This window comes from Octodon degus, unplaced genomic scaffold (assembly GCF_000260255.1).
Source record: "Octodon degus isolate 3935 unplaced genomic scaffold, OctDeg1.0 scaffold00029, whole genome shotgun sequence".
Lineage (NCBI taxonomy): Eukaryota > Metazoa > Chordata > Mammalia > Rodentia > Octodontidae > Octodon > Octodon degus.
Window position 1 is genome coordinate 6696714 of NW_004524605.1, and position 25319 is coordinate 6722032.

Sequence of the window (25319 nt, forward strand, 5' to 3'; positions counted from 1 at the left end):
GGCCTAGCCACTTGACAAACTGGCTTCCTACAAGAAAAACGCTCTTATTCCAAGTAAACAGACACTAAAAGACTCCAAAGAATTTAACGGTTCGTCTAAGGTCTCACGGTGGTCAAATGGCAGCATTAGGCTCAAAACCTGGGCCTCATTTGAGGCCAAAGCCTTTGTTTCTTTCACGAAATCCTTATCTACGAGATCAGAGAAGAGTCAGTGTGGTGATGCACGCCAGCGCTGGGACGTAGAGGCAGGAGGTTTAAAAGTTTGAGCCCAGCCTGGGCAACTTAATAACTTAAGCTAGTTTCAAAATAAAAAATAAGCACCAGCCAAATAGAGCAATGGATTAAAGCACCTACAGGGGGACAACCCGCTCGGGCCCCCTTCTGTCTCTCTCTCAGACGGGAGCTTTCTTTCCCTCAATAAATATATTCTGCGCAAAATAAATAAATAAATAAATAAATAAATAAATAAGCACCTGCAAGCAGGTGCAGGGGCTGGGGGTTCGATGCCCTGGGCCTGCTGTGCTGGTCCCGCCCCTGGGGCGCACTGAGAGGCAATTGAGACTGGGTGCGGTGGTGCATGCCTGTAATCCCAGCTCTTGCGAGGCTGTAAACAGGCAGATCACTATGAGTCTGATCTAGTAGTGAGACCCTGAACACCTTGTAAACCCTTCCCTCAAAAATAAATAAATAAAATAAAACATATTTTTAAAGGGCTGAGGCTACGGCTCAGCGTGAAGGTATCGGGTTCAATCTCCAGCACCACCAAAGACAAAAACAAACAAATGAAACAAGATTTCCCAGACCCTTCCAGCCCTCAAAGAGAAAGGCCTAGAATCGAGTCCTTTGGTTAAAGGCAACACTTCTGCTGTGCCACCCTCTGTCTCCCTCCTCTTGCACCTTGACAGAAAGTCACCAGCCAGCCATGGCCCTCCCCCATGCCAACTGCTCACCGTCAAGATGTTGTACTCCCCAGCTGTGAAGGTGCTGCTGGCCGACACCACACCTGTGACTGGATCGATACTGAAGCCCTCCTCATCACTCTCCTCAATACTGTACGTGACACTGCCATTGAGACCGTCGTCTGGGTCTGATGCCACCAGCCTGTACACAGCCCCAGGGGACACTGGGCTCAGCCTCTCTGGAAGGCGGACATTGAAGAGCTTGTGGGAGAATACAGGCGCGTTGTCATTGACATCCAAGATGCACACCACCACCCTGGAGGTGGACCTTAGGGATGGCTCCCCGTTGTCCAACACTGTCACCTGGGGATAGAATTGGACAGGAGCACCTGAGTGGCCAAATGCAGAGGACTGTCTAGGTCCATCATCCGCCACCCTGGCCACTACTCAGGACAGGAGGGAACGCTGATATTTGCTCTTTGGTTTCTCTGCATTCATTTTATCATCACGACCTCATCCACTTGGGTCTCAGCTCTCTAGGAATTTCACCTCAGGAAAGCCCACAAGAACAGAGAAAAGAACCAGAAAAAAACTGGAAGACTTCTAGGCCAGAGTTTCCAAGCCAAGAGCTACTTCTCTTTGCCAGGGAAGGGCCAGGCCACTTCTCAGAGACTATTTGCTTTTTATTTGCTTGTAATTCTCAGAAGCTTTGTTCTCTGGTTCCCTGAAGCTACTCAACTTGAGAAGGTGTTTCCACAGAGGTGGGTGGAACTTAGGAGCCAGACACTGAGTCCAAGGCTTGAGATAAAACTCCCCGAGGCAGTTTCAGAATCCGGAGCTCTGTGTAGGTAGCCATTACCCCTCGGTGAGTAGCCCCACAGGCATGGCAGGCCGTTGGGTGCTCCACTCCCGGTTCAGGATCATAACATTTTTGTAGTGCTTAAGGTAAATGTCTGTCGCTGAACTTTGAACAGTGCTTCAGTCTGGAGGCCTAGAAGGCTGTTTGTTTGTTGCTCACTGACAATACCCACTCCTTACACAGGGAAAGAGAACGTGCCAAGGAATATGCCTCCCTCCCTGTTCTGTCTCTAGAGGAGAAATGGCTAGGATTCCACCCGGCAATTTTCGCTTCTGCTGTAATGCCCTCCACATCACTGACTGAAGCATCTCATTGGAATAGGCACCAGGGACACCTATGTGACCTTAAAGATACACTAGAAAGAGCACAGACCTAGAAGACAGAGGTTTTTATCCTGGTTCTGCTACTGACGTACTGCCTAACCTTAAATAATTCTCAGGGGAGGGACTAGAAATCAGAACTGACCAAGACACAGCACATGTATTCTACCCTACATTCCTGCACCCATGTCAGGCATTACTAATCAATGAGCAGAACCTGGCCAGCCTGGATACCATTTCACATTCTTTCCTTTCTCAGGGTTGAAGAGGCAGCAAAGACCTGATAGTCTTCAGCACCAACCACAGTAAGGCTGAGCTCAAGTCTGCTCTCCTCTCTGAGCCCACTTCTGTGCTCAGCCACAGGGGTGGAGCTGTGTGTGGGCCCAAGGCTGCCTCCACTCCATAAACGACCTGCGGCCTAGCCTCAGGAAGCTTCCGAGTGAATCCAGTGAGCAAGCCTCTTCAGCCTCCTCACCTCCAGGATATGTTCATCCTTGCTTTCTCGGTCCAGCTGCCGGGCCGTGGAAAGGAGACCTGGGGGAGAAATGGAAGGAGACATGAACCAAGGTCTCCCGAGGCTGCTACATTGGGATGTTCAGAATGACACTCAAACCACAGATGAGAATTCTTCTGGTCTTCAGGGAACAAGTATGTTAAGGGGAAGTGGGATACTGGGGAGAGGGAAGGGAAAGTGAGAAGGTCGGAGAGAACACAGAGGTAAGGTGTTACCTGAAAATCCCACTTACATCCAGCTTTCACCACTAGGCAAGAGCGATAGGTCAACAATGCAACAGCCAAAGCCTACCCAATGAGATGCTGGCCTAGTCAGATGCTTTCCCAGTCAGAATATGACCCAATCAGATGTTCTCCCAATCAGATGCCTGCCCAATCAGATGTTCTCCCAATCAGATGTCTGCCCAATCAGATGTTCTCCCAATCAGATGCCTGCCCAATCAGATGCCACTCAAACAGAATGGTGCTGGCTGGAAGCAACAATTAGGGGATGCACAAGAACGACTGTCAGCAATGCCAGGGTGAGACTTTTGAGTCCTTGTCACAGAAATTCAACGAGTATGTCCGCACTTAGCTGTCATCTGCTCTCCCTTTTTTTTTTTTTTTTTTTTAATAAAAAGACTCCACTTCTCCTGAAGGTAAACTACATCCCTCCCAATCTCAGGCCTCTGTGATCTAGCATGAGGCTGACTCACTCCATGCCTGGAGTAAAGTGCATAGCTTGAGACTGGTGCAGTGCGGACAGATGGCCCGTCTGAGGCGTGAGAGCCAACTCTGGGACCTCCGGGGAAAGCTATAGGAAGCAATCTCTGCTGCACGCCAGGTACGCTGAGAAGGAATTGTGAAACGTGAGCGCAAGACTGCCAGAAGACCCCGCTCGGAGCAAAGGAGGCAGGGGCAGGGTCTTCATCACTTCATGCAACCCAGGCTGGGGCTACACCTGCAGCCATGCATGTCTGGACCTCTTGGTAAGGTAAAGAAGAGCAGCGTCTTGTGTCACCTGGGCTGGTGTGGCCTGGGTTTCTATCTGTTCCATCTGCAGATGACTGAGTCAATTTGGTGACTTCAGCTAATGGGTGGGGGGGGGGCAAGGTGGAGATGGGGAATGATTCCAGTCTTTGGAATTGCAAGGGCTCCACTCCAGCAAGGCGCCATCACCTGACTCAGCCCCCTTCCTTCCCTTTTTACAGCACTGCGGGCCCTCAGATGCAGCCTTGGGTTCTTGTTAGGGCATCTGCTCATGCCCCTGGTGCCACGCCCCGACTTGATTCTGAGTCCCTGAACCTCAAACTGCCTCTGTAAAAGTTGGATGGGGTGAACCCAAGGTCCTTGGCTTTAAGTTCTGAACTTTTCATTCCACTTTGAGTAATTAGTCTAAGGAATTAAAGGCAGAAATCTGGGGTGATGGAGCACACCCGTGTTCATCAAAGTTGCGCTTCTAAAAGTAAACAATCAAGTATGGGCTGATAGGTTCCGGCCCAAGTACAGACTGCTAAATTATCCTAGCCCTGATCCAACATCGCTGAGTCCCTAAAACAACAGTTTAGCTCCCAAGGACCACTTCCTCCTCCTTCCCCACTCCAGCCCTGGATACAATTTCCTTTGACCTTTCCCACCCACACACGGGAGCCTCCAATCAGCTCCTTGTGTGTGGCTGAACCTGCCCCTCAAGCTCCGCCCCTAGCAAAGTCTATACAACCTCCCCCCTCCCCCCACTCCCATCCCCCTACTCCCTGGCTCAGGTCAGAGCATCTGCCCATCTTCCTGCCCTCCGACCTCTCTGTGTCTTCAGAGTTAATAAAGGCTTCCCCGCCCCCCATTTCTGCTTCTCTGCTGCACCACTGCCCACCATCACTGCTGCTGCTAAAACCTATTATGGGTTCATATAAAGGAAGAGGTACATGAATTACATAAACAAAGAAAGAACATGTGAATATTTCAGGTTCACTTTTTTGTAGCTGTGAATGTGCTGTGCACAATATACTGAGGCAAAAGGGTAGCTCGTCTAGAGTTATAACTGAGACCACGATCTGAGACCGTGGCTCTGGAGAAATCACTGTGGTAGTGTTTCCCTCTGCTCTTGTCATTATTGTTCCCCTAGGACTTCGTACTGGCTGTCTCCACGGCCAGCAAGACCTGGGCTCCTCTCAGATCACCTGGAACCGGGCCAGCTTGATGATTTGTGAGCCTACTTGGAATTTGCTGAGCTGTGGAGGCTCTACACTATGACAAGAAGGGAGAGAAGGTGGCAGTTCTCTGCAGGAGTCAGGGAGCTCAAAGTTGAGGTTATGAGGGGCTCAGACTTGTTCTAAGCCCTCAGCCTGGGAGGTCACACCTGGTAAAGAAGGTCTCCTTCAAAGGATAGCAGAGCTATCGGTAGTTGTCAGCGGACCTTCCTGAAAGCTCTCGTTAAGGTTACTGGTCTTGAGGTGATGACATGACAGCGACAGTGCAAGTAAGTGTGCAAATGGAAGCTCCGCAGAGGGACTGGTGGCTCCAGGTGGGTGCCAGTGTGGGAAAGGGGCTCAGTGTGGGGGAGGAGCCTCCCACGAAGGAAGAGCATGCCCTGATGAGGAATGTGTTATTGCCTTGCGCAGTGTCAACTAGCTTTGTCCTCATAGCTCCAGGGCAGGAGTGGGAGGGAGTGGAGGTGGCTCCCGGACGCTGGGTGTCTTCTGGTCACAGGTGGAAGCCTGCTGGTAATGAGACGCCTTCCTCACGCACCCAGCTGACCCCCCAGCACAAGGGCTCAGGGCCTGAGAGCCCTCGGGCAGGGAGCAAAGGGTGAGGGCATCTCGCAGCCGCCCTTTCGGCTCTCCCCATGCCTCTCCTCCCTGTGGCTGGTCCTCTCCCTCTCCCTGCACACCTTTTTCTATGGACTTCCTCGTGTGTCTCTTGTCACACTCTCTTCCTTCTAATACTCGCTCTCCCCTTCTCCCTATGTCTGTCACATGCTCTTCTGCTCTTCCCCTGCCCTTCTTGCCTCCCCTACATCTAGCTTGGTCACAGCCCAGTGACTCCTGAGCTGCTGGCCCCGTTGTCACGCTCCTCTACCTCCTGCCATCAGTACCCTCTGTCCCAGGGAATGCCCCTGTCACTGGGCAAGGTGGGGTTGCCCACACTGAGGAGGAGGTGCAGTCCCTCTCCTGGCCTGAGGTGGCGCTCAGTTGGTGGAGCTGTTACCGTTTTTTTTTCTTCTGCACACACGTTTCTCCATCACCCCATCTCAGACCCACCTCTGCCCTTTCCTTCTTCCCCTCCCTCTCCCAGTTGTTTTTCAGCAGCTCTTGATTCCACTTCTGATGGATTCCTGTTCCCTCTACTGTCTTCCCCTTGACGCACCAGAGCCCAGGTGTTGCCCCAGTTACCTTTACCTCTCTGTCCCTCTCTGGGTCCTCCTTCGGCACCGTAGCGCCAGTGCTCTCAGGGCTCGACATGCCCACTCTTCCAAGCATGGGTATCTCTATGTGTTAGCCCTGGTAAGCCTCACAGAAGTCAGAGGCAGCGAGGGCAGAAATTCAGGAACACAGCAGTGCTGATTGGCATGTGCTCCCCTATGAGTTCATGTGTTAGAAACTCAATCTGCAGATGCACGTCTGAATCTTTTGTGGAAATAGAGCCTTTGGGAGACACTTAGGGTCAGATGGAATTGTGTCTCTGTGATGACACTCACAGCTCTACAAGGAAGAGAAGCCAGGGCTAGCACGTTGCTCTGGCTCACCCGGCTTGCAGCACAGAGGTCCTCACCGGATGCCAGCACCACGACCTGGGACTTCCAGCCTCCAGACCATGTGCCAAATAAGCCTTACTTGGTGTGAGCTACCCAGGCTGTGGGCTTCGGTTACAGCAGCACAACACAGACTAAGACACGTTCTGAAACAGCTTTCCTGAGACCGCACCACATGTACGCTGTGGAATGAGAAACACTTCAGAAAGTGGGCCTGCTTGCTTTCTCCTCAGCAAGGCGCTATCTTCCTCCCTGATGGTGGCTGTTCAGGACATTCCCTTGCCACACACCACCCAACGCTGTGGCCTGTCACATCTGCCCCAGGCTTCAGCTCCACACACCCAGGCCCACTCCACGCAGCCAGCCCACAGCTCCAACAGAGGGCACCGGTTTCCTCCAAGCAGCCTCATCTGTACAAAGTTTTACTGTGTCCCTGCTCTGTCATATTTATGTCTACATATTCATGCTCCTGGTAGACTAAGTTCTCTAAGATCAAAACCATGTGTGCTTCTTCAGTCTCCCTACCACAGATTGGTTAAAGGCCTAGTGAAGGCGGACACCTTTAAAGATCTGCTAAGTGCAGCTTAGTAGACTGTGGACAAGGACAAGAGATTCACTTATCTATCAACAACTTACTGAGCACAGGTAGTGAGGATAATTCTGATGGGCAGAACAGTCCAGATTCCTTTTCTGGAGACTCTTTGAAGTCTAGGGGGACATGGCTAATTAATGGAGCGATACACAGATAAAATAGCTGCATCACGAGGGTTACAAAAGGGAGGAAGGGATGCCAGGAAGTGTATGATGCTGTCAGTGAACACTTCTCAAAGGAAAGGACAGCAGGGTTGGGATCTGAAGGAAGGGTTGAGGTGCAGCACACCGAAGGAGCGAAGAGGCTTCTGGTGGCAGAGCCCCATGCTGAGCACAGCCATGGGCTGGAACCCAGAAGTGCAGCATGAGAGGGACAAGGTGAAGACAGAGGAGCCAGTCAGCACAGGTCTGTGGGGCATAGCAAGCTAAGGGTTTGTCTTAAGGACACAAAGAAACCATCCACACTACCCCACTAAGAAGATGGGACAGAGACGAGGAAGGAGGGCTAAGGGCTCATGGCTGATGGAGTCTTTTATTTTTAAAAAAAAGCTCATGCTGATAAAATGTTCTTTCCCTCAACTGTAGGAAAATTAGCCACATATCTACCATCGAGGGCATTTTGCCAGACTTGCTGTCAAGGAACTGTTGATAGTAAACAGAACAGGAACTTGGGAGAAGCTGAGAAGTTAATGCGCTGGGTGAGAGATACCACTGCTCCTCTGCAAAGGGAGGGACAGGGCAGCCCCAGGTAGAGAACTGGCTTAGGCCAGTTTTTCAGGGCAAAAGTACCCTCCTCTGACTAATCCATATCCAGAGGTCAAAGGTTAACAGGAAGTTAGCCCCACAAATGTCCCAGGTGCAGACAGACACTGTATGCCCCAGTTATCATCTGCCCCTGGCCTCCCAGCGCATGGCCCCTTCCAATCCTCTTTGTCTTAAAGACCAGTGAGAAGCCCATTGAGCACTCTCCCTTTCCTCTCCCTCCTGTCCTGACAGGATTCTGTCCTCCTGGGATGAAAGGAAAGGATGAAGTAAGATACTAAGTTCTGAAGAAAAAATGTCAGCCCTCTCTGTGACAGGACTAGTGAGGAAGATGTGACCAGCTTGGGAGATCTACCTGCAGCCCTGGGAAGTGGCTCTCAAACTTCAGTGCCAAAGGGAGGCAGGCAGGGGATATCCGTGGGGGAGCAGGCTGGCAGTAAGACAATAAGAGGCAGGGCCGTGGGGGACCCCAGGACATGTGCCAGTCTTCACAGGGAGCCACTGTCAGCCTCTGGAATATTGCAGGGCTAAGACCATGTGGCCACACACATTCCTGTTTTTAAAGAGCCATCCAAAATCTGGAGCACTCTGTAGAATTTGTCGATGTTTAAATGTTGGCCATAACTTCAAAAGTTGTTGTTTAAATCTTGTGCACGTCAAACAGAACACCTCTGTGGGGTTTACCTGCCTTATGGCCACCAAGCTGTGGCCTTTGGGTTCCTTTAAATCACCCTTCTCCATGGGGCCTTGGGCCAAGGACAGCCACGAGTGCAAGGGCTGCATCAGTGGAAGGGCCCCTATTGCCACCGTCTGTTGGGAGGGCTGGGATGGTCTGGCACTGGATGAGGGGGTATCTGACTCATGGCTTGCGGGTCAGAGGATAGAGAGTTTGGGAGTTCTGGGATGTCGAGTCCTGCCTCGACCTTTGGACAACCTAAAGCAAGACATGCCAAAGCAAGACAGAGAACAGGAGCTTCTTATGTGCCTAGACACAGACTTCGTAGAAGAGTGTCTCTGACTTGTCACTTGTTAGGATCCCCTGCACACAGGTTGCCAGGCCCTACCCTCATGGCCCTGGTTCAGTAGGTCAAAGTGAGGCCTGAGAATCTGAAGTGCCAAGAAAGTTTCCCATGGGGTCGGGGAGATGGCTCAGTGGAATAAGCACTTCCCTGGCAAGCATAAGGGCATGAATTCAATCCCCGGTTCCAAAAAAAAAAAGAAAGAAAGAAAGAAAGAAAGAAAGAAAGAAAGAAAGAAAGAAAGAAAGAAAGAAAGAAAGAAAAGAAAAAGAAAGTTTCCCAGGCAATGCTGAGGATGCTGGGAGCACACTCTGAGTACTATCTTTGCAGAGATACCCGTTCACTCTGCTTTCTGGGTCCTTACCTGTGGAAGGGTGAATTGCGAAGAAGCCCACATGGTTCCCACTGGTGACGTTGAAGGTCAGCTTCCCTTGAGAGCTGGAGTCAGGGTCGAAGGCCTTCAGCTGCAGCACAGAAGTACCTGGGGGTGCATCCTCGGGGATGCAGGGATAGAACACAGGCCTGGACATCCGGGGTGGGTTGTCATTGACATCTATGATCTCGATGTAGACTTCAGTGACAGATGAGAGAGGGACAGAGCCCTTGTCCATGGCCAGCACAGTCAACCAATAGAAGGATACGAATTCTCGGTCCAGAGGTGCCCGGGTCTGAATCATTCCTGGGACAACGAATCACCAAACCCAAATTACTTTAGAGCCAGAGTGGCTTTAGAAAACATCCAGCCAGCCTTTCCCCGTCTGTACCACAGGCAGTTATGGATAGGAATTCCACAAGAAGCGAATAGCTGTCAGTGTGATGTGGGGGATGCTGAGCTGAACACAGGAGAATGAATGGCTGCACTGCCAACTATCTTGGCCTACGCAGGGCTTCCAGAAGACAGGAGAGAGCCTGCTTTCCTCTGACTACTTCACCACACTTCAGTGACTTCTGAGCGTTCTATAAGTGGAATTCCTTCTCGTCACCCTTCAGCCCTTTTCCTCATTAGCTAAGTCCTGCTAGAGCATCAGCTTAAGAGTCAGAGATGTGGCTGGCACATTTTTTCCATCACTTTCATGATTTTAGGGCCTTCGCTTCATTCTTAGCTTGCTCATTGCACAGTTGCCTAGTAGGGGCCAGCTCAGAGCTGGAGCTTGGGGGCCCATAGGAGGCAGAGGCAGCTTGCACCCTAAGCTCTCATGGCCCCCCACCTGGTGGAGCCTGAGTCGGGGGGAAGAGTGGGTCAGAGAAGACACAGGGAAACTGAGGCCCTGAGAGGGAACCTGGCTTAGCTAAGATTATATAATATAGCAAGTAAGTGAAAGAACTGGGGCTGGCATTGACCCAGTCTAATGCCTTTTCCACCACACCCCCCAGCCCTGTCCTCCTATTCCCCAAGCTGTCAGCTCTTTCAAGTAGCCACCTACTTCTGTGCCTCTTGGGCCTCCCCAGGGCTCTGTCTCAGCAGTGAGTGTTCAGTATGCATTTGCCGAATTGTTCCTTTTTTCTACAAAGCCCAAAAGTAGAATAAGGAAGTAGTTGTCACGATTTTCAAGGGCAATGTGGGAATCACTGTCATCATAAAAACCTGCGTTATCAGGCTGGGGACGTAGCTCGGGGCAGGTACCTGCTAAGCTCCTGGCTGCTTTGATCCCCCATACTGCACACACACAAAAGTAGACATTATTCTTCAACCCTGCGACTTCATTGTAAAAATTTTCCTACAAAGCTGTGTGTGGTGGCACATGCCTGCAACGCCCAGCACTTGAGGCTGAAGCAGGCGGCATCAAGAGTTCAAGGCCAGCCTGGACTACATAAGCAAGCTGAAGGCCAGCCTCACTGTATAGTGAGAGCCAGTCTCAGGAAAAAGAAAAAAAAAGCTTTCCTACAGACTCATTCCTATTAATAAAGTACATAAATGAGGATATACACTATAGAACTATACCACAGAATATAAGGATAACTAAAAGGACAAAACCACACAATATGATGTCCTAATCTTACATTACCCGAAAAAGTATGTTTCAGAAGTAGTGTCAGTTATGTTCTCATAATGATAAAATAAATAGTGAAAATATATTAGATGCAAAGAAAAGAAATTTAGAAGACTAGAGATGTAATTGTTAATAAAGATTATATCTAGAGATAGGCAGAACACAGAAGGACATCTATCCTTTATATGTGGTTATATAAGAATGTATAGGGCCGGGGAGATGGCTCAGTGGAATAAGCGCTTCCCTGGCAAGCACAAGGGCCTGAGTTCAATCCCCGGTTCCACAAAAAAAAAAAAAAGGATGTATAACCACCATGTGCTACTTTCATAAACAGAACATGTATGTGTCTACATGTGTGTGGACTTCCAGCAAAGATGAATTTAAAATAAAGGCACAGGAAAGAGAATCCATGTTTACCGCCTTCCTTTTCTGCCTGCAGCCTGGTTTCTTCCAGAATGGCCTCTGATTTCCCTTCATCTCCTTTCCCCCCAGGCCCTGCCATTCCCACCCGACCTCAGCCCCAGCACCTGTGTCTGGGTCTATACTGAAGGCTGCAAGGCCAGTGCCGGCCCGGAGGAAGTACTGGAGCTCCCCATCCGAGCCACTGTCATCATCATGGGCTGTCACTTGCATCACCTGAGTTCCCAGGGGGCTGTTCTCCTGCACCTGGGCCTGATACACAAAGGAGGCAAAGCGAGGAGGGTGGAGGTTCTCATTCACATCCAAGACGATCACCTCCACGTGGCAGAGGGTCCTGCGGGCCAGTGGCCTCCCACTATCACTGACCCACAGGCTGAGGTTGTACCCAGCCCGCCTCTCAAAGTCCAACTCTTTCTCCAGACTCAGCGCCCCGGTCACCAGGTCCAACCGGAAGGTCCCGTGGATGTCATCCAACAAGACATATTGCACTTCTCCTGCAGGGCCCAGGTCAGGATCAGAGGCATCCAGAAACTTCAAGATCGTCCCTGGGGGCAGGTCCTCTGGCACCTTCAAGCTGTTGAGCTCTGTGATGCACCGGGGAGAGTTATCATTGGTATCTTCTAGTGTGATGATCAAATCTGTGACAGAGAAGAGCTGGTGGCCCTTCTTGGGCTGGTCCCTGGCCTCTACCTTGAGTACATACTGAGGTTCTGCTTCACGGTCCAGATGGCCTGTGACAACAAGTTCCCCAGTGAGAGGGTGAAGAGAGAACTTCTCCGTGGGGCTTAGCAAGGCATAGCGAACCCTGCCATTGTCTTCTGAATCTTCATCTTCTGTTTTTAACTCTGCAATGGTGGTTCCCACCTCTGTGTCCTCGGAGACAGTTAGCTGGTAGCCACCAGGAGGGAATCTGGGGGCGTGGTCATTCCAGTCTTTCACATTCACTGCTAGCAGCTTCCAGGAGGACCTCTGGGGAGTCCCGAGGTCATACACTGTTATATTGAGGAGGTAGAAACTGGTGGTTTCATAATCCAGGGGAGCAGCCACAGCAAGCAGTCCTGTCTCCAGCTCAATGTCAAAGCAGCCCTCCTCATTGCCGTCAGCAATCACATAGACCAGTTTGCCATTAAAGCCAGTGTCAGGGTCCGTGGCTGCCAGGCGGGCCAGCGAGGTGTTGATGGGGACACTCTCGAGGACGTCAATGGACTGGGGGAAGTGGTCTGCAAAGCGGGGGGCATGGTGGTTGATCTGGTATGTGGTAAGAGCAGAGAATTCCTCATCGCTGGGCTCCTGGTCCTGCAGCCCAACTGAGTGGAGGACCGTCTTGGTGAAATGTGTCAACACCCCTGTTTTAGTGCATGTGACAGGAACCTCAAAACGAGTGTCTTTCACCACAGTGACATTCAGTGTTGTGGGCAAGGCATAGTTTTGGCCATCCCAGGCAGTGATTTTCAGAGAATAGCTGGTGGATTGACCAGCACCAAGATTCGTGAAAGGACGTTTGAGGGCTATCACTCCTGAGAAATGATTTAGATCAAAATACCCCAGCTCGTTGCCTGACAGGATCTCATATTTTAGATTCTGAAGCTCATCCACATCTATGGCTGAGAAGGTCATCACTGACTTTCCTACTGGCCAGTCTTGGCGAATAGACACACTGCAATTGACTTCTTCAAACATTGGCCGGTTGTCATTCAAATTCTTGAGCCTAAGAGAAACAGATACTTCCTTCTCCTGGCGAAAAGGCACTCCCCCATCGGACGCCCGTACTCGAAAGATATAAATTCTTTTCATGAGCTCATAGTCCATGGGTTTGGAGGTAGATATGACCCCCAAGAAAGGGTCAATAGAAAATGGCACAGCTCTGGGGCCAGCAATGGAGTAGGTGACAAAGCCATTCTCCCCATCATCCCAGTCTGTGGCAGTGACAGTTAAAACACTGGTGCCCGGAGGAACGTTCTCATCCAAGGTGCCATCGTAGGAGGACCTGTTAAAGACAGGGGCATGGTTGTTACAGTCCACAAGGTTGATGATTACCAAGGCAGACGCCAGGCCTGGTGAGGTTCTAATGTGAAGCTGATAGTGGGCCCGGTCCCGGAAGTCCATGAGCTTTGTGGTGGTGACCAGTCCGGTGCGAGCATGAAGCTTAAACCCCGTGCTCTCTGAGGATGGCTTTAGAACATACTGCAGGTTGGGCACAGCTGGTGTGACTTTGACCAGCACCACACGACTCCCAGGAGGGGAAAACTCACTCAGCTGCACTCTGTAAATGGGCTTCTCAAACTTAAGAGAAGCCAGTTTGGAAGGTGGCAGGTGAAAGCCCCTGATCTGGGAACGGAGTGAAGGTTTGTTCCCACTCCTGGCCTGGAGGCTGAGGTTGAACCCGTGGAGATGTTCCAGCCAGTTGATGTCTTTGACAGACACCAACCTGAACTCATTGGTCTGGGCATAGGACTTGATGGCTTTGAAGTGCTTTCCGGGGTCACCACCAACAACCTCCAGCAAGTCTACTTCAGCCCCTGAGCTGCTGGCATCCACCACCACCGTGGCATATGTGGTGCCCCTATTGCTGTCAGGCGGGGTCACCACCACCGAGGTGATGACAGGGGGCTTCTTGGGGGCAGGCTCCACGTGGACGGTGAGAGCAGCCAAGTTACCAAAGCCGTTGCCCTCGGAGATTTTCCGCATGCGGTCCACAGCCAGCACCTGGAGCTCATACTTCCCTCGCCAGGTGACATTGAGCTTCCCAGTCACCGTCACCACGCCACTGGTAGGGTGGATGGCAAAGATCTCGGATCTTGTGTTAAAGGCATAGTAGAACTCAGCATTCTGGCCCAGGTCAGCGTCAGTGGCTGTCAGTTTACAGATGGGGCTCTTCAGAGGCACGTCCTCAGATATGGTGACTCTGTACGAAGGTGGGGAGAAGAGAGGCTTCAGGTCGTTCTGGTCCAGGATGCGGACCACGACACGGGTCAGGGCTTCCAACTCTGAGGCTTTCTCTGTGGCCTGGATGATGAGGGTGTAGCTGTCTTGAACTTCCCTGTTGAGCAGCGCTGTGTTGCTGCTTTTCGTCCTTATTCTTAGAAAGCAGAAGTTCCCTACCACATATTCCTCTGTCTTAAAGACGTTGACCACATCCCCGGAGATGATCCGGTAGCGCACTGCCCACCGGGGCTCTGGCAGGTACATGCCCATTTTCTCCGTGCTCTCCACGTAGGTCTTGGGGGCAGAGTTCTCATAGATGGTGGCATTGTAAAGGGAGTGCGTAAAGCGCCAAGCAGAGGAGGAGGAGTCGGTTCCTTCTAGCGGCTTCTCACAGGTCACGTGACAGAGCAACCACATGGCCAAACTCAGCAAAACAATGGTCATGGTGAAAAGGACTCCTGGCAAAACAGAGAGGGTGCAATTAGGGAAGAAATGGTTCCTAGTGCCATTTAGTTCTTACCTGGAGGGCTTTTTTGCCATCTGAGGACATTTGGCAATGTCTGAAGACATTTCTGGCTGCTCTGCTTGGGCGGTTGGTGGGTGTCTGGTAGGCAGAGCTGGGGGTGCTGCTAAGCTGCAATGCACAGGACGTAAGTGCCTGTCCCCAAAAGTCAGTAGTGTCAACTGGGCTCTTTACACTGCTCTTTGACCCATCCTTCATAGGCAGGGCCTAATTCGGGTTCGTCCTGAATCTTGCAACACCCTCTCTGGAGCACCCAGCTCAGGTAGCACAGTGCTGGTGCTTACTCCTGTCTCTAAAAGCTCTCTCTAGGTACCCTGGGGTGGTAAAACTGTCCCGATTCTTAGCCTGGAACCCAAGCTTAGCAGTATTTTCATTGTCCGTCCTACAAGGCCCCTCCATGAGGGACAAGCTACTGCCAGTTTGAGTGACATCTATGCAGGTGGGGAAAGGAAAGTTGCTGGGACCCCAGGGTAGGCCTCGGGTCGCCTGGCTTTCTGCCCAGCCTCCACTTCTGGTAAGAGGTGCCGCTCCCGGCAACCTTTAGGAGTTCAGATTTTCTCACCTGTATAATAGAGATAAGAACATCATTCATCTCACTGAGTTGTTCTAAAAATTAAAAGAACAGGGCATGGTCACACATCTGTAATCCTAGCAGAGGGAAGTTGAGGCAGGAGGGTCACCATGTGTTCGAGGCCAGCGTGGACTAAATAGCAAAACCCTGCCTCAAAAACCACAACATAAATAAATAAATCAAAGGAAATAATAAAGGTACAGGTGCTAGCAAGGTGCCTGGTATACAGCAGGTTCTAATATTAACCATCATTAAAGTAAAAGGCTAAGGCCCATGAGAGGAAGGAAGCCGCTCCCCCTGGGTTGCAGACTGAGGCTGCTGCCCTGCTGCAGGCTCATGCACAGTAGCACTACGCATCCCTTCTTGTCCCTTACTGGCAACCAGAGCATAGATGGCTCTGGAATCCTGGACTTCAGCTGCCTGCCCAGGGAGAGATGGGGCCTCACCCAGCCCACACAGTAGGCCAGCTAACACCAGTCCTGGGAAACCAGTTCCTGCTGGATGAATCACAAGCAAAGACTTTGCCACTCTGATACCTCCTGGCCTCCTCACCCTGTCCCTTGCCCATCCCCCCCACAGCCCCTCCTTGAGTTCAGACTCCTGGGGCCAAGGACTTGTGGAGAGCGGAGGCTCCCGCCTGGAGCTGGTCCCCCAGGGGCCTGTACCTAGGAGCTTCTGGGGAGCTCTCCTGGATGGAACGGGTCAGACTTGTTCTTCCAGTTACCTTGCTCTTCAAAGGCAAGGAAAAGGTTAAGCTTCCAGGGCAAGGAGCAAATGAAGGCTTGGCGCCAAGGCTTCCCAGAGCCCGGAGCTGCAGGCGCAGGCTCCACAGGCCCCACTGGTTGCCTCCCGGCAGGAGGCGGGAATGGAGAAGTCTACCTAACTGTAGCCCTAAACCAGCCCCAGCCTTCCAACTCTCCCACCACCCAGGGTCCTCAGAAAAGGGACAGGCTGCAGGCAGATGTCCACATTTGGGACCCCAAAACCCCAGCATCCTAAACAGCTGGTGTGTATCCTCCATCCTGCCTGTCCCCTGCTGTCAGCCCTGCAGTACCACTGCAGGCACCGGGGAGCCAGCCCAGGCAAATGCCACACTCACCCTACCCGGCACAGCCTGCCCCAGCCCAGGAGGGTCCCTGAGCCATCTGCTCTGGAAGCCGAGCCCCAGGGGGAAAGGAGTCCTTACCCCAGCCCCTCGTGTGTGCTCCACAGCGCAAGCGGCCGGGGTGCATGCTGCCTGCCCCGCCTGCCTGCCTGCTTGCAGCGCACAAAGCTTCCTGCTCCCCAGGTCAGGGCCGGCGCTGGGCAGGTCCTGACAAGACGCACCACTGGGCTGCAGGCGCCAGGCGCAGGAGCGGAGCCAGGCCCATTAAGATGAGCTGCAGGAAGGGCAGAGGAACCAGGGTCTTGTGGGAGGGGAGAAGATGCCCAGCGTGTGCCCCTGTGGGGTGGGGGTGGGGTCAGTGTGTGTAGGGTGTCCACTGCCCCGCTGCCCCGACGTGCTTTGCTGAGGGGAACACTTGTCTCGGGCACCTAGTCTGGGAGAACAGAGCACAGAGGCGATGTGTTGGGCTACAGCACCCAGGGCCACTATGTGAAAATACAAATAAATTCATATCCCTCACTTGCTCAAAACTTTCTGGTGGCTTCCTATAACTTTTAGATTAAATCTGAACTCTTATCATAGCCTGGGAGGCCTGCAGCCATCTGTGCCCGAGGTAGTCTTCTGCAGTACCTCCCTGCGGCTCTCCATGGTTCAGCAGAGTGCTGGGCTGACTCCTGCGCTCAACAGGGAGCTGCCTCAGGACTTTTGCATGTGATCAATACCTACTGTCATGCCCTAGCAAGGGCTCTGTTTAAAACAAAAAAAAAAAACAAAAACGTAAACCCACAAATGGTCTAGGGGTATAGCTCAGGTTGAAAGGCTGGGACCCAATCCTCAGACTGGGAATGACATAACGTGTTGGAAAATTTTCATTATCCACAGACTCAACAGTCCCAGTCCAAGCCAGCTGCTGAAAAGTAACAGTCAGGTGAGTTCTCAGCTCTGGCATTACTTCCTGACCCCAGCTGAAGCAGCCTCCCCGCCCCATCCACGAGTGCAAGTGTGCTTGCCACAGAGCCCAGACGAGGCAGCAGCGCTCCACACAGATTAGTCCTTTCTAGATTTTAATGCCAAGGCCGAACCAAAGCCCTGGTCAGGGCAAGGGTGGGGTCCGTGGAACTCTCTGGAGAAGGCCCAGCCTGTGCTCCGCAGAGCAGGAAGCCGCCGGTGTCTGGTCTAGTCCAAGCTTGCTGGCTCTGCTACGGGCTGCTCGGGCAGGCGCTTGTCTGGGGCGGGGCATTGGGCTTCCTGGCTCCCAGACCAGGGTGAGATCTACCTGGGGGTGAATGTGCAGGTTTGTAAGGGAGCATACATCTGTCCTTGAGTGTGCAGAGTCTTTGAGAAATCGTTGGTGTGTTCATGTGTTAGTTGTGTATGTGTGCTCACAAATCAACCCTTTTAGGATTCACACATAAATTGAACTCCTTCTCTGTAATTCCCAAGCCTGTTTTGCAGGTAGGTGGAAGGTGGGGAGGACATACTGGTCACTGTGTGGCCTTGGACAAACAGCTTCCTTTCTCTGACCTTCAGCTTCCTGCTTTCAGAGCGTCATTTAGAGTGCCAAGTCAGTCCACGTAAGTGCTAAGCACAGCGGCCTTGCTTTTCAGCAGCTGGCTCGGATGTGGACTTGGGGGTGTGGGTAGCGAGAACCGCAGACACATCGTGCCATTCCAGGATGGTGCCCAAAGCCTGCACACTGAGCTGCATCACCAGCTCATTTAGGTTTGTGTTTATTTGTTTGCTTGTTACTCGGAGACAGGATTTTGCCAAGTCACTGAGTTGCTCAGGATGGGCTCCAACTTGCAAACCTCCTGCTTCAGCCCCCCTAAAGGGCTAGGATTATAGGTGTACGTGCATGTGTGTGCACGGGCACCACCATGCCCAGCTCCTGACTGTTCTTGTGCACCTGATTTTCTGCAACTTGGTGCCTCCCAGCTCCAAGGAGGCTGTGGCTCTGCTCACCCTGTGACTTGGCGCTCCCTGCCACCTTCTCCAGATCCTCACTCTGACATCTGGAAACTCAGTGGTTAAAACATCTGCGTTTCTCTCCAGGTCACTAACATGTGTCTGTGCACAGGGTGTGGCGCGGTGCTGGGAGATCTTCCCTCATTACCTGCGTCAGCTGTCTCAGGAGCCACCTGGAGTGCGTGTGGCAGATGCAGCAGCTCCCTGTTCCAGGGGAATCCAGAATCTGTGGGCATCGGTGTAGAATGCTCCGTACCAGAGGGATGTTTGCCCTTGCAGGGAGATGAGCAGAGCTCTAATGTCCCTTCCAGGCCACATGGCTATGACATTTTCACCTGTGCCTGCCTGAACATCTTGAGCAGACTTCAGATGAGCCCCTGCAAGGCTGGAAAAGTCCCCTGGCCACCAACCCGGGTCACACGCCGGCCACTGCTCATTCAGCACAGAGGTTGGATCCTGCCCAGCCTTCAGGAGGCCCGGATGTGGAGGTCACCCATTCTCCGGTGGCCTTGGCCTAGCAAGTCACCCACACCCTGCAGGCTTCCTTCAAACTCATCTGTAAGTGATGTGAGTGGCTGCTGGGGGGCCGAGGGCAGGACCCATCCAATGATTCCAAGCCCCTCTACTGCTTCCAGGGACAGAATCTGCTTCCTAATGGAATCGTGCCTGGAAACCATCTATGAACACACCTCAAATGAGTGTGAGAGGCTAAACTCAGGGCCCTACCCACGGGAGGTCCTTCACACCCCGCAGAGCACAGGTTTAAAATCCAGCCGAAGGATCGCTAGTGGCTTCTGGGTCCAGCAAGGTGAGGCTCCGCCATTCTGCTGTGCTGGGCCCTTGGGTGAGAACTTCTAAGACACGAGGGCCCATGTGCTGCGACTGCGACACCCTGGGCGTGGCATTTGCAGTACGCCACCGTGCGTGGGTTTCAGGCATTTTCAACTGCAGGTGTCTAGGCCTTTATCATGAATGCTATTCTTCCCAAGGGGAACTTGAAGGACTTCAAAGCCAAAATAAACTTCCATTAGAAAGCTCCTCAACTATTTCTAACAAGGCAGCCCCTCATCCTCCTTCCTCCCAGAAGTACCCAGCAGGACAGCAGCAGAGGAGCACTCCCTCGAGGCTGGACACCTTCCTTTTCTCAGGCACAGTGCAGACAGTAATTAGCACGGCACACCATATTCCTGCGAAGCACTGCTGCCCTCTCATCCCATTTCTCAGATAAGGAAAACTGAGGCTTGCATGGCATGCCCAAGTTCGCCCAGAAAGACTGTGGCTGAACTGAACAGCCAGCCTGACTACCTGAACAAGGGTACTCTGTGCTTTCAGGCATCAGCAAAACTAAGAAGATGAGGTCTTTTTTAAAACTTTGGAGAGCTCTTCATAGAATAATGAGCCTCTGGATTCCATGCCCTGGATTGGAAAATATCCTCCCTTTACCCCAAATCCAAATGTGCAATTACAAAGGTTTCAGATGGCCTCAGCTTAGGCTTTCTGACCCCCACTGCCACGCTTAGTTCTGGACTTTCAGTGCTAGGCCTGGCTTTCAACATAAAATCCTAAAAACCACATTTTATCACAAAAGTTTGAAGTGTGTGAGTGTGCACGTCTCATTAGGAGGGTTTGCACCTTGAGCTAGAATAAAAACTGTCAGAGGAAGTGACACTCCCAAGATCTGCCAATCCCAAAGCCTTGACCACAAAGGTCACTTCCCGCCTTCATCACGGGGAGCCACTGAAGGCTGCTGAGAAGCCACAGGACAGGAACAAGGCAATTTTGGGGCAGAGGAATCCCACGTCAGACTCAAAGAGGGACTTTTCTCGTTCAAGGTTTTCCCTCTGGTGTTGACGAGGCTTGAACTCAGGCCCTACTGATTTAAGCCAAATGGAAAGGACTGAGGTAGGGAGGCTTCGTTCACTTCCACAAAACTTGGATGAATGCTAGATTCATTCCTTGGTTTAGAGGCAGCCATTGCTGGGTTCTCACGCAACAAAACAAGGCCCACAGAGCTGGATATGGGCAGTAAAAGAGTCAGAGGTTTCGGCCAAGCTGAGGGACCTCAGGAGGGCCACAGAACTCTTGGGCTTCAACTTACCTGTCTGTAAAATGGCTACTCCAACCTACCTCCCAGGACAACAGGGAAGGCAAATAGAATGCCAAGTGTGAGCCCTGGAAGGAAAAACGCAGAATAACGCCTTACAGGGACCAGAAACCACTTGGAACGTGGCAGCCTGACACAGGAGCGGGACCAAGAGGCTGTCTCAGGAGACCTGACCATAGAAGCCAGAGGAAGGGGCCCCCAAAAGCTCAAAGGCTGAGAGCCCTCAAAGGTCACAATGCAATCACTTCAAGGAAGTGGAGGTCCCCAGGCACTTAGGTTTAGGAGGAGAACAAATACAAAGGTGAGGAGAAAGTGTGTTCTTGTCTGGCCTCTTCTGTCAAAGCCGTTCCTTCATTCAGTACATATTAGAACATTCTAGAACAGAGAAAAAAAAAATGATGGTCCTGATCTTGTGGGGGTCTAATGGAAGGGAAGGGACGTTCACTACATCAGGTGATAAAAACTGATACAAAGAGAAATTCTGGGGGGCAAGGAACAGAGTTAACGGAAGTTAAAAAAAATAGTGGTCCAGGAATTGCTCAGTACAAAGTGATGTATGAGTAGGAAGCTGAACAGGATGAAGAAGAGTCACACAGCTATCTTGGGGAACAGAGTTCTAGGCAGAAGATACAGGTAACAGAGGCCCTGCAGCAGGAGCAAGGAGCCCCAGGGACGAGTTCATGGGCGCAATGCCAAGAGGACTTCAGGTGTGACCAGACAGGCAGCCCAAGACCTCGAGTCCAAGGCAAAGACGTGCAGCAAATGGGATGGCACTGCAGGACGTGCATGATGCCACACAGGTGCAGAAGGAAAGAGGGCTGTGGTGGCCGACATACTGTCTTAAGACCCTTCATGGGACTGCTGCATTTGCTACCGCAGTGGTTGTCCAAGTAATATATTGTTTTGTTATTTTCTAGTTCATTCGTTAACACGAAAACATAGACACTTTGCTCAAAGCCCTAATTGCAGCTTGTCTTTCAGAAGCTGGAAGGCACAGCTTCTGCGCTGTCACAGGCCACCAGTCCACTGGAATGGAGTGGCAGTTGCCCCGTGGACAGCACAGGTACCCTCCCTACTGAGTTTGCTCTTCTAGCCTGGCACTGACTTTTGGCCACCATCACCAAGGACAGTTCGCTAGTAGGAGAGAAGCGTGCTGGATGCCACATGTATCCTAACTGCAAAGAACACAGAGTCCAGGATGGGCACACACTGTCTCCCCAGAGCTTAGGAGCCGCCAAGCCCGCCCAGCTATGTGGGCATTTGGCTTCTCTGATGTCCTGATGCTGCCCAAGGTTCAGATCAGAGAAGACGCACACCTGAGCTCTCCTCTTCTGGAGGTTGCCTATGTGGATCCATGAGGTTTGCACTGGAGTGGAAACATCCCAGGACAGGGGAATCCAGGACGACAGGACCTGCTTAGGGGAGAGTGGAATAATCCTGCAGAGGAGACAAATCCAGCCCCACACTGGGGGGTCTTTCTAGAGAGATTTGTAAGATCAAAACCAACTCTAGCTCAGCAGAACATTGACTGGTATTTACCAAAGGGAAGACTTTGAGAAAGAGCAGGGATATAGGTGAGGATGGCCAGAGGGAAGGAGCTCTGCGGCCGATCAGGGCACAGGTGTGACCTCGGCATGTGGATGGCAAGTAGGGACACTTGATTTTCTCCTCCCAGCAGCCTTTGAGAAGCCCCCAGGAAGTCAGCAGGTGTAGGCAAAAGGGGTCATCTCAGTGATCTGGGGCTGGCTCTTTGGCAGATAGGAAGACTGTCCCTAAAATCATGATAGACTCTTTAAGAGAACTGGAAAACTTCTTTCAGGGGGAGCACAGACAAAAATGCAGAGGCCATGCTATGGTTTCCACCTAGATGTCTCCCCAGAGCCTCATGTACTCATGAGTAGGGCTTTAGGGAGGGGACTGGACCATGGAGGGCGTGATGCTCATTGGGGGCTAGCCCACAAGCGAGTCGTAGCTGAATGTGATGTTGGGAGGTGAAGTCTGTTTCTAGGAGGTGGCTTGCTTGGGGCCTGGCCTGGGAGGGGCTAGCCCCTCCCCGCAACCTTGAGTCCCTCGGCTTCCTGCCGCCCTGCCACAGACTGTTGAACACGGTGCTGCTATGAAACAGCACCTTGCCTTGGATCCGGCTGACCATGGACTGAGCCCTCTACAAACTGCAAACTAAAACAGACTTTTGCTCCTTTAATTTGTAGGGTATTGAATAATGTGTCCCAACAATAAGAAAGCTATTAAAATAGGTCAGAATACCCCCACTGAATGGGCTTCATTGAGCAGGACACTTACTATTCTATGAATCTTGTCTCTTTGACCCACTGGAACCCTTTGCACAAGGGTAAGGTTTTAGACATATAAAGAAGTCTCAATTTGGGTGATCTTGGATAATTTAATCTCTAAGTATGTTTTTCTTCATCTTTAAAGAAAGATTCCTAGGGCCAGCCAAATATCTCAGTGGATTAAAGCACCTGAAAGCAGGGGCAGGGGTTGGGGATTCAATCTCCAGGCCTGCCATGCCAGCCCCGTCCCCGGGGCGAGCCAAGAAGGCAATTGAGACTAGGCGTGGGGGCCTGTGCCTGTAATCCCAGCTCTTGGGAGGTGGATCACTACAAGTCTGATCCAGTGTGAGACCCTGAACACCTTGTAGACCCTTCCCTAAAAAATAAAATAGAGATTTTGTTGTTGTGGTGGTGGTGATATCAGGGATTGAACTTGGGACCTTGCACTTGCCAAGTAGGTGCTTATGCCACTGAGTTATCTCCCCAGCCATCCCCCCCCCCAAAAAAAATCCTAAAACCATGTTGAGATATCTAGCAAGATGGTATATATCAAAAAGAGATAAAGCGCTTCCCTGGCAAGCGCAAGGTCCTGAGTTCAATCCCCGGTTCCACGAGAGAGAGAGAGAGAGAGAGAGAGAGAGAGAGAGAGAGAGAGATAGTAAGTGTTGGTAAGAATGTAGAGAAATAGAAATCTTTGCATGTTGCTGCTGGAAATGTAAATTAGGACAACCACTAAGCTGTGGGACACGGTATCAAGGTTCCTCTAAAACTATCATGTACCTAGGGAGATAGCTCAGCAGTGTAAGTGCCTGTCTGGGAAGTGCAAGGTCCTGGGTTTGTTCCCTAGTATCAAAATCAAACAAAAAAGCAAATAAACCTATGATATAATCAGTAACCCCACTCCTGGGTGTATTTCCAAAGGAAATGGATCAATCTGTTAAGAAGCTACATGCTGTCCCATATTTATTTCAGCATTATTCACAATAGCCAGGATATAGAAACAACCTGTCCTCCAATGGATGGGTGGATAAAGAAAATACAGTCTGTATGCACATGGATACCATACAGCCTTAAGGAAATCGGCTCCTCTGTGGCAACTTGGAAGACAGTGGGCGCCTGATGCTAAGTGAAGTACAGCAGGAACAGAAGCCCGATATGGCGTGATCTTATGCACACATGGGAAGTCAAGGAAAAGCCGAGTTCAGTAGTGGTTACAAGAGCTTGGCTTGCAGAAGCAGAAAACTGTGGTCAAAGGACACAGAAGTTCAAACCAGAGGAAGAGCTCTGCTTAAGAGGCTCACTGGACAACGTAGCGCACACGATAGTTAACAGTGATGAATTATATGAAAATTCCTACGAGAGATTTTCCATTTTACTACAAAGAAATGATAAGTGTGTGAGTTAATGGAACTGTTTAGTAGATTAAATTCCGTAATGTACAAGTAGATCAAAGCATCACATTGTATGCCACAGATACGAATATGTTATTTGTCTGTTTGTGCAATACATGCAAGTTTTATCAATTTTTAAAAAGAAATACTTTTTTCTAAGAAAATGGCTGGAACCTAAACGCACTCCGATAATTGTTCTGAAGCTTGGACTAGATGGTTTTTATCAAATATTTAGCACATGCATGGTATGGGTAACTGCTACTTAAATACTATCATTTGCTATTTTTAAACTGTCATAAAGAGTATATTAATAGAATGAAAATATGATAAACGTGAGTGAGAGCCCAGGGCCCCAGCCCCTACTGCTACCTTCTTTTGCTCTCTGTGAAATTTCCAGGGCTCCTTGGTGGACAGTTTTAAAACTACTGCACAGGGCTGGGGTGTGGTTCAGGGGTCAGCATTTGCCGTTGAATGCAGGAGGCTACAGATTGCACCCCCCACCACCACCACACAAAAACACATACATTAAAAAAAAAAAAAATCTCATGTCTAATCTCCACTTTGTGAAGGTAGAAAACTGTGTGCAGAGAAGGGAAGAAATTGCTCCAAATTATATTCACGCTGGCGGCAGAGCTGAAATCAGAGCCCAGGCTCCTCATCAGCCGCTGTTGGCGTTCACGGAGCTGCCCACCTGCAGCTCCTTCTCCAGCGGCTGGGGTGGGGCGGGGCGGGAACCCACTGTCCCCGCCCTCCTCTGGTGTGCTAGCAGGAGAGCGCGAGGAAGGAGCCCGCTCCACAGCCAGAGGGTTCCTCAGTCCTGCCTGCACTTGCCCGAGGCTCCTGGCTTGGCCTGTTCGTGCCTCGATTTCTCTGTTCTGAAGTGGGGCCGGCAGCGCTACTCCACTGGAGGATTTAAGAGCCGGGTCTTGGAAAGCACTGGCCCTGGGCCAGGCTCGTGGAAAGTAGCTGATGGGTTGTCATTATGACTGTGCGGGTAGGCGCTCAGAAAATGTGTGGAATGCAGGCATTCTCTGTATGTGTGCTGGCCCTCACCCATGCCGGGGGAGCCCTCCTGGAGGCTCCTCCTACACACACACCTTTGTGATATTTTAGGCAGCATTAAAATAAGAAGAGGTGTGACCTTCAATCTCTTTCCAAGGTGAAGAGGGGGCAGAGGGGTTAGGAGATGATCAGGAGGAGGATAGAAGGCAGAAACTGTCCTGGTCACCTTAAACAATAGAGAGCTCCATATCTTTTATTTTAATTGTTATCATCATCATCATCATCATTATTGGTCCGGGAATTGAATTCAGAACCTTGCACGTGACAGGCAGTCACTTGTGC

The 25319-nt window shown here is 51.2% G+C and overlaps 1 protein-coding gene across 1 annotated transcript in view; it reads right to left on the reverse strand.

The window, feature by feature from the left end:
• Fat2 (FAT atypical cadherin 2) overlaps window positions 1-25319 on the reverse strand; it is an 88829-nt gene that overhangs the window by 53895 nt on the left and 9615 nt on the right. The window contains exons 2-5 of the mRNA XM_004629367.2: window positions 11208-14483; window positions 9054-9368; window positions 2553-2611; window positions 950-1261 (exon numbers count right to left, since the gene is read on the reverse strand). Of these exons, the coding sequence (XP_004629424.1) occupies window positions 950-1261; window positions 2553-2611; window positions 9054-9368; window positions 11208-14469 (3948 nt within the window). The 5' untranslated portion in view covers window positions 14470-14483. The remainder of the gene's footprint in view (window positions 1-949; window positions 1262-2552; window positions 2612-9053; window positions 9369-11207; window positions 14484-25319) is intronic.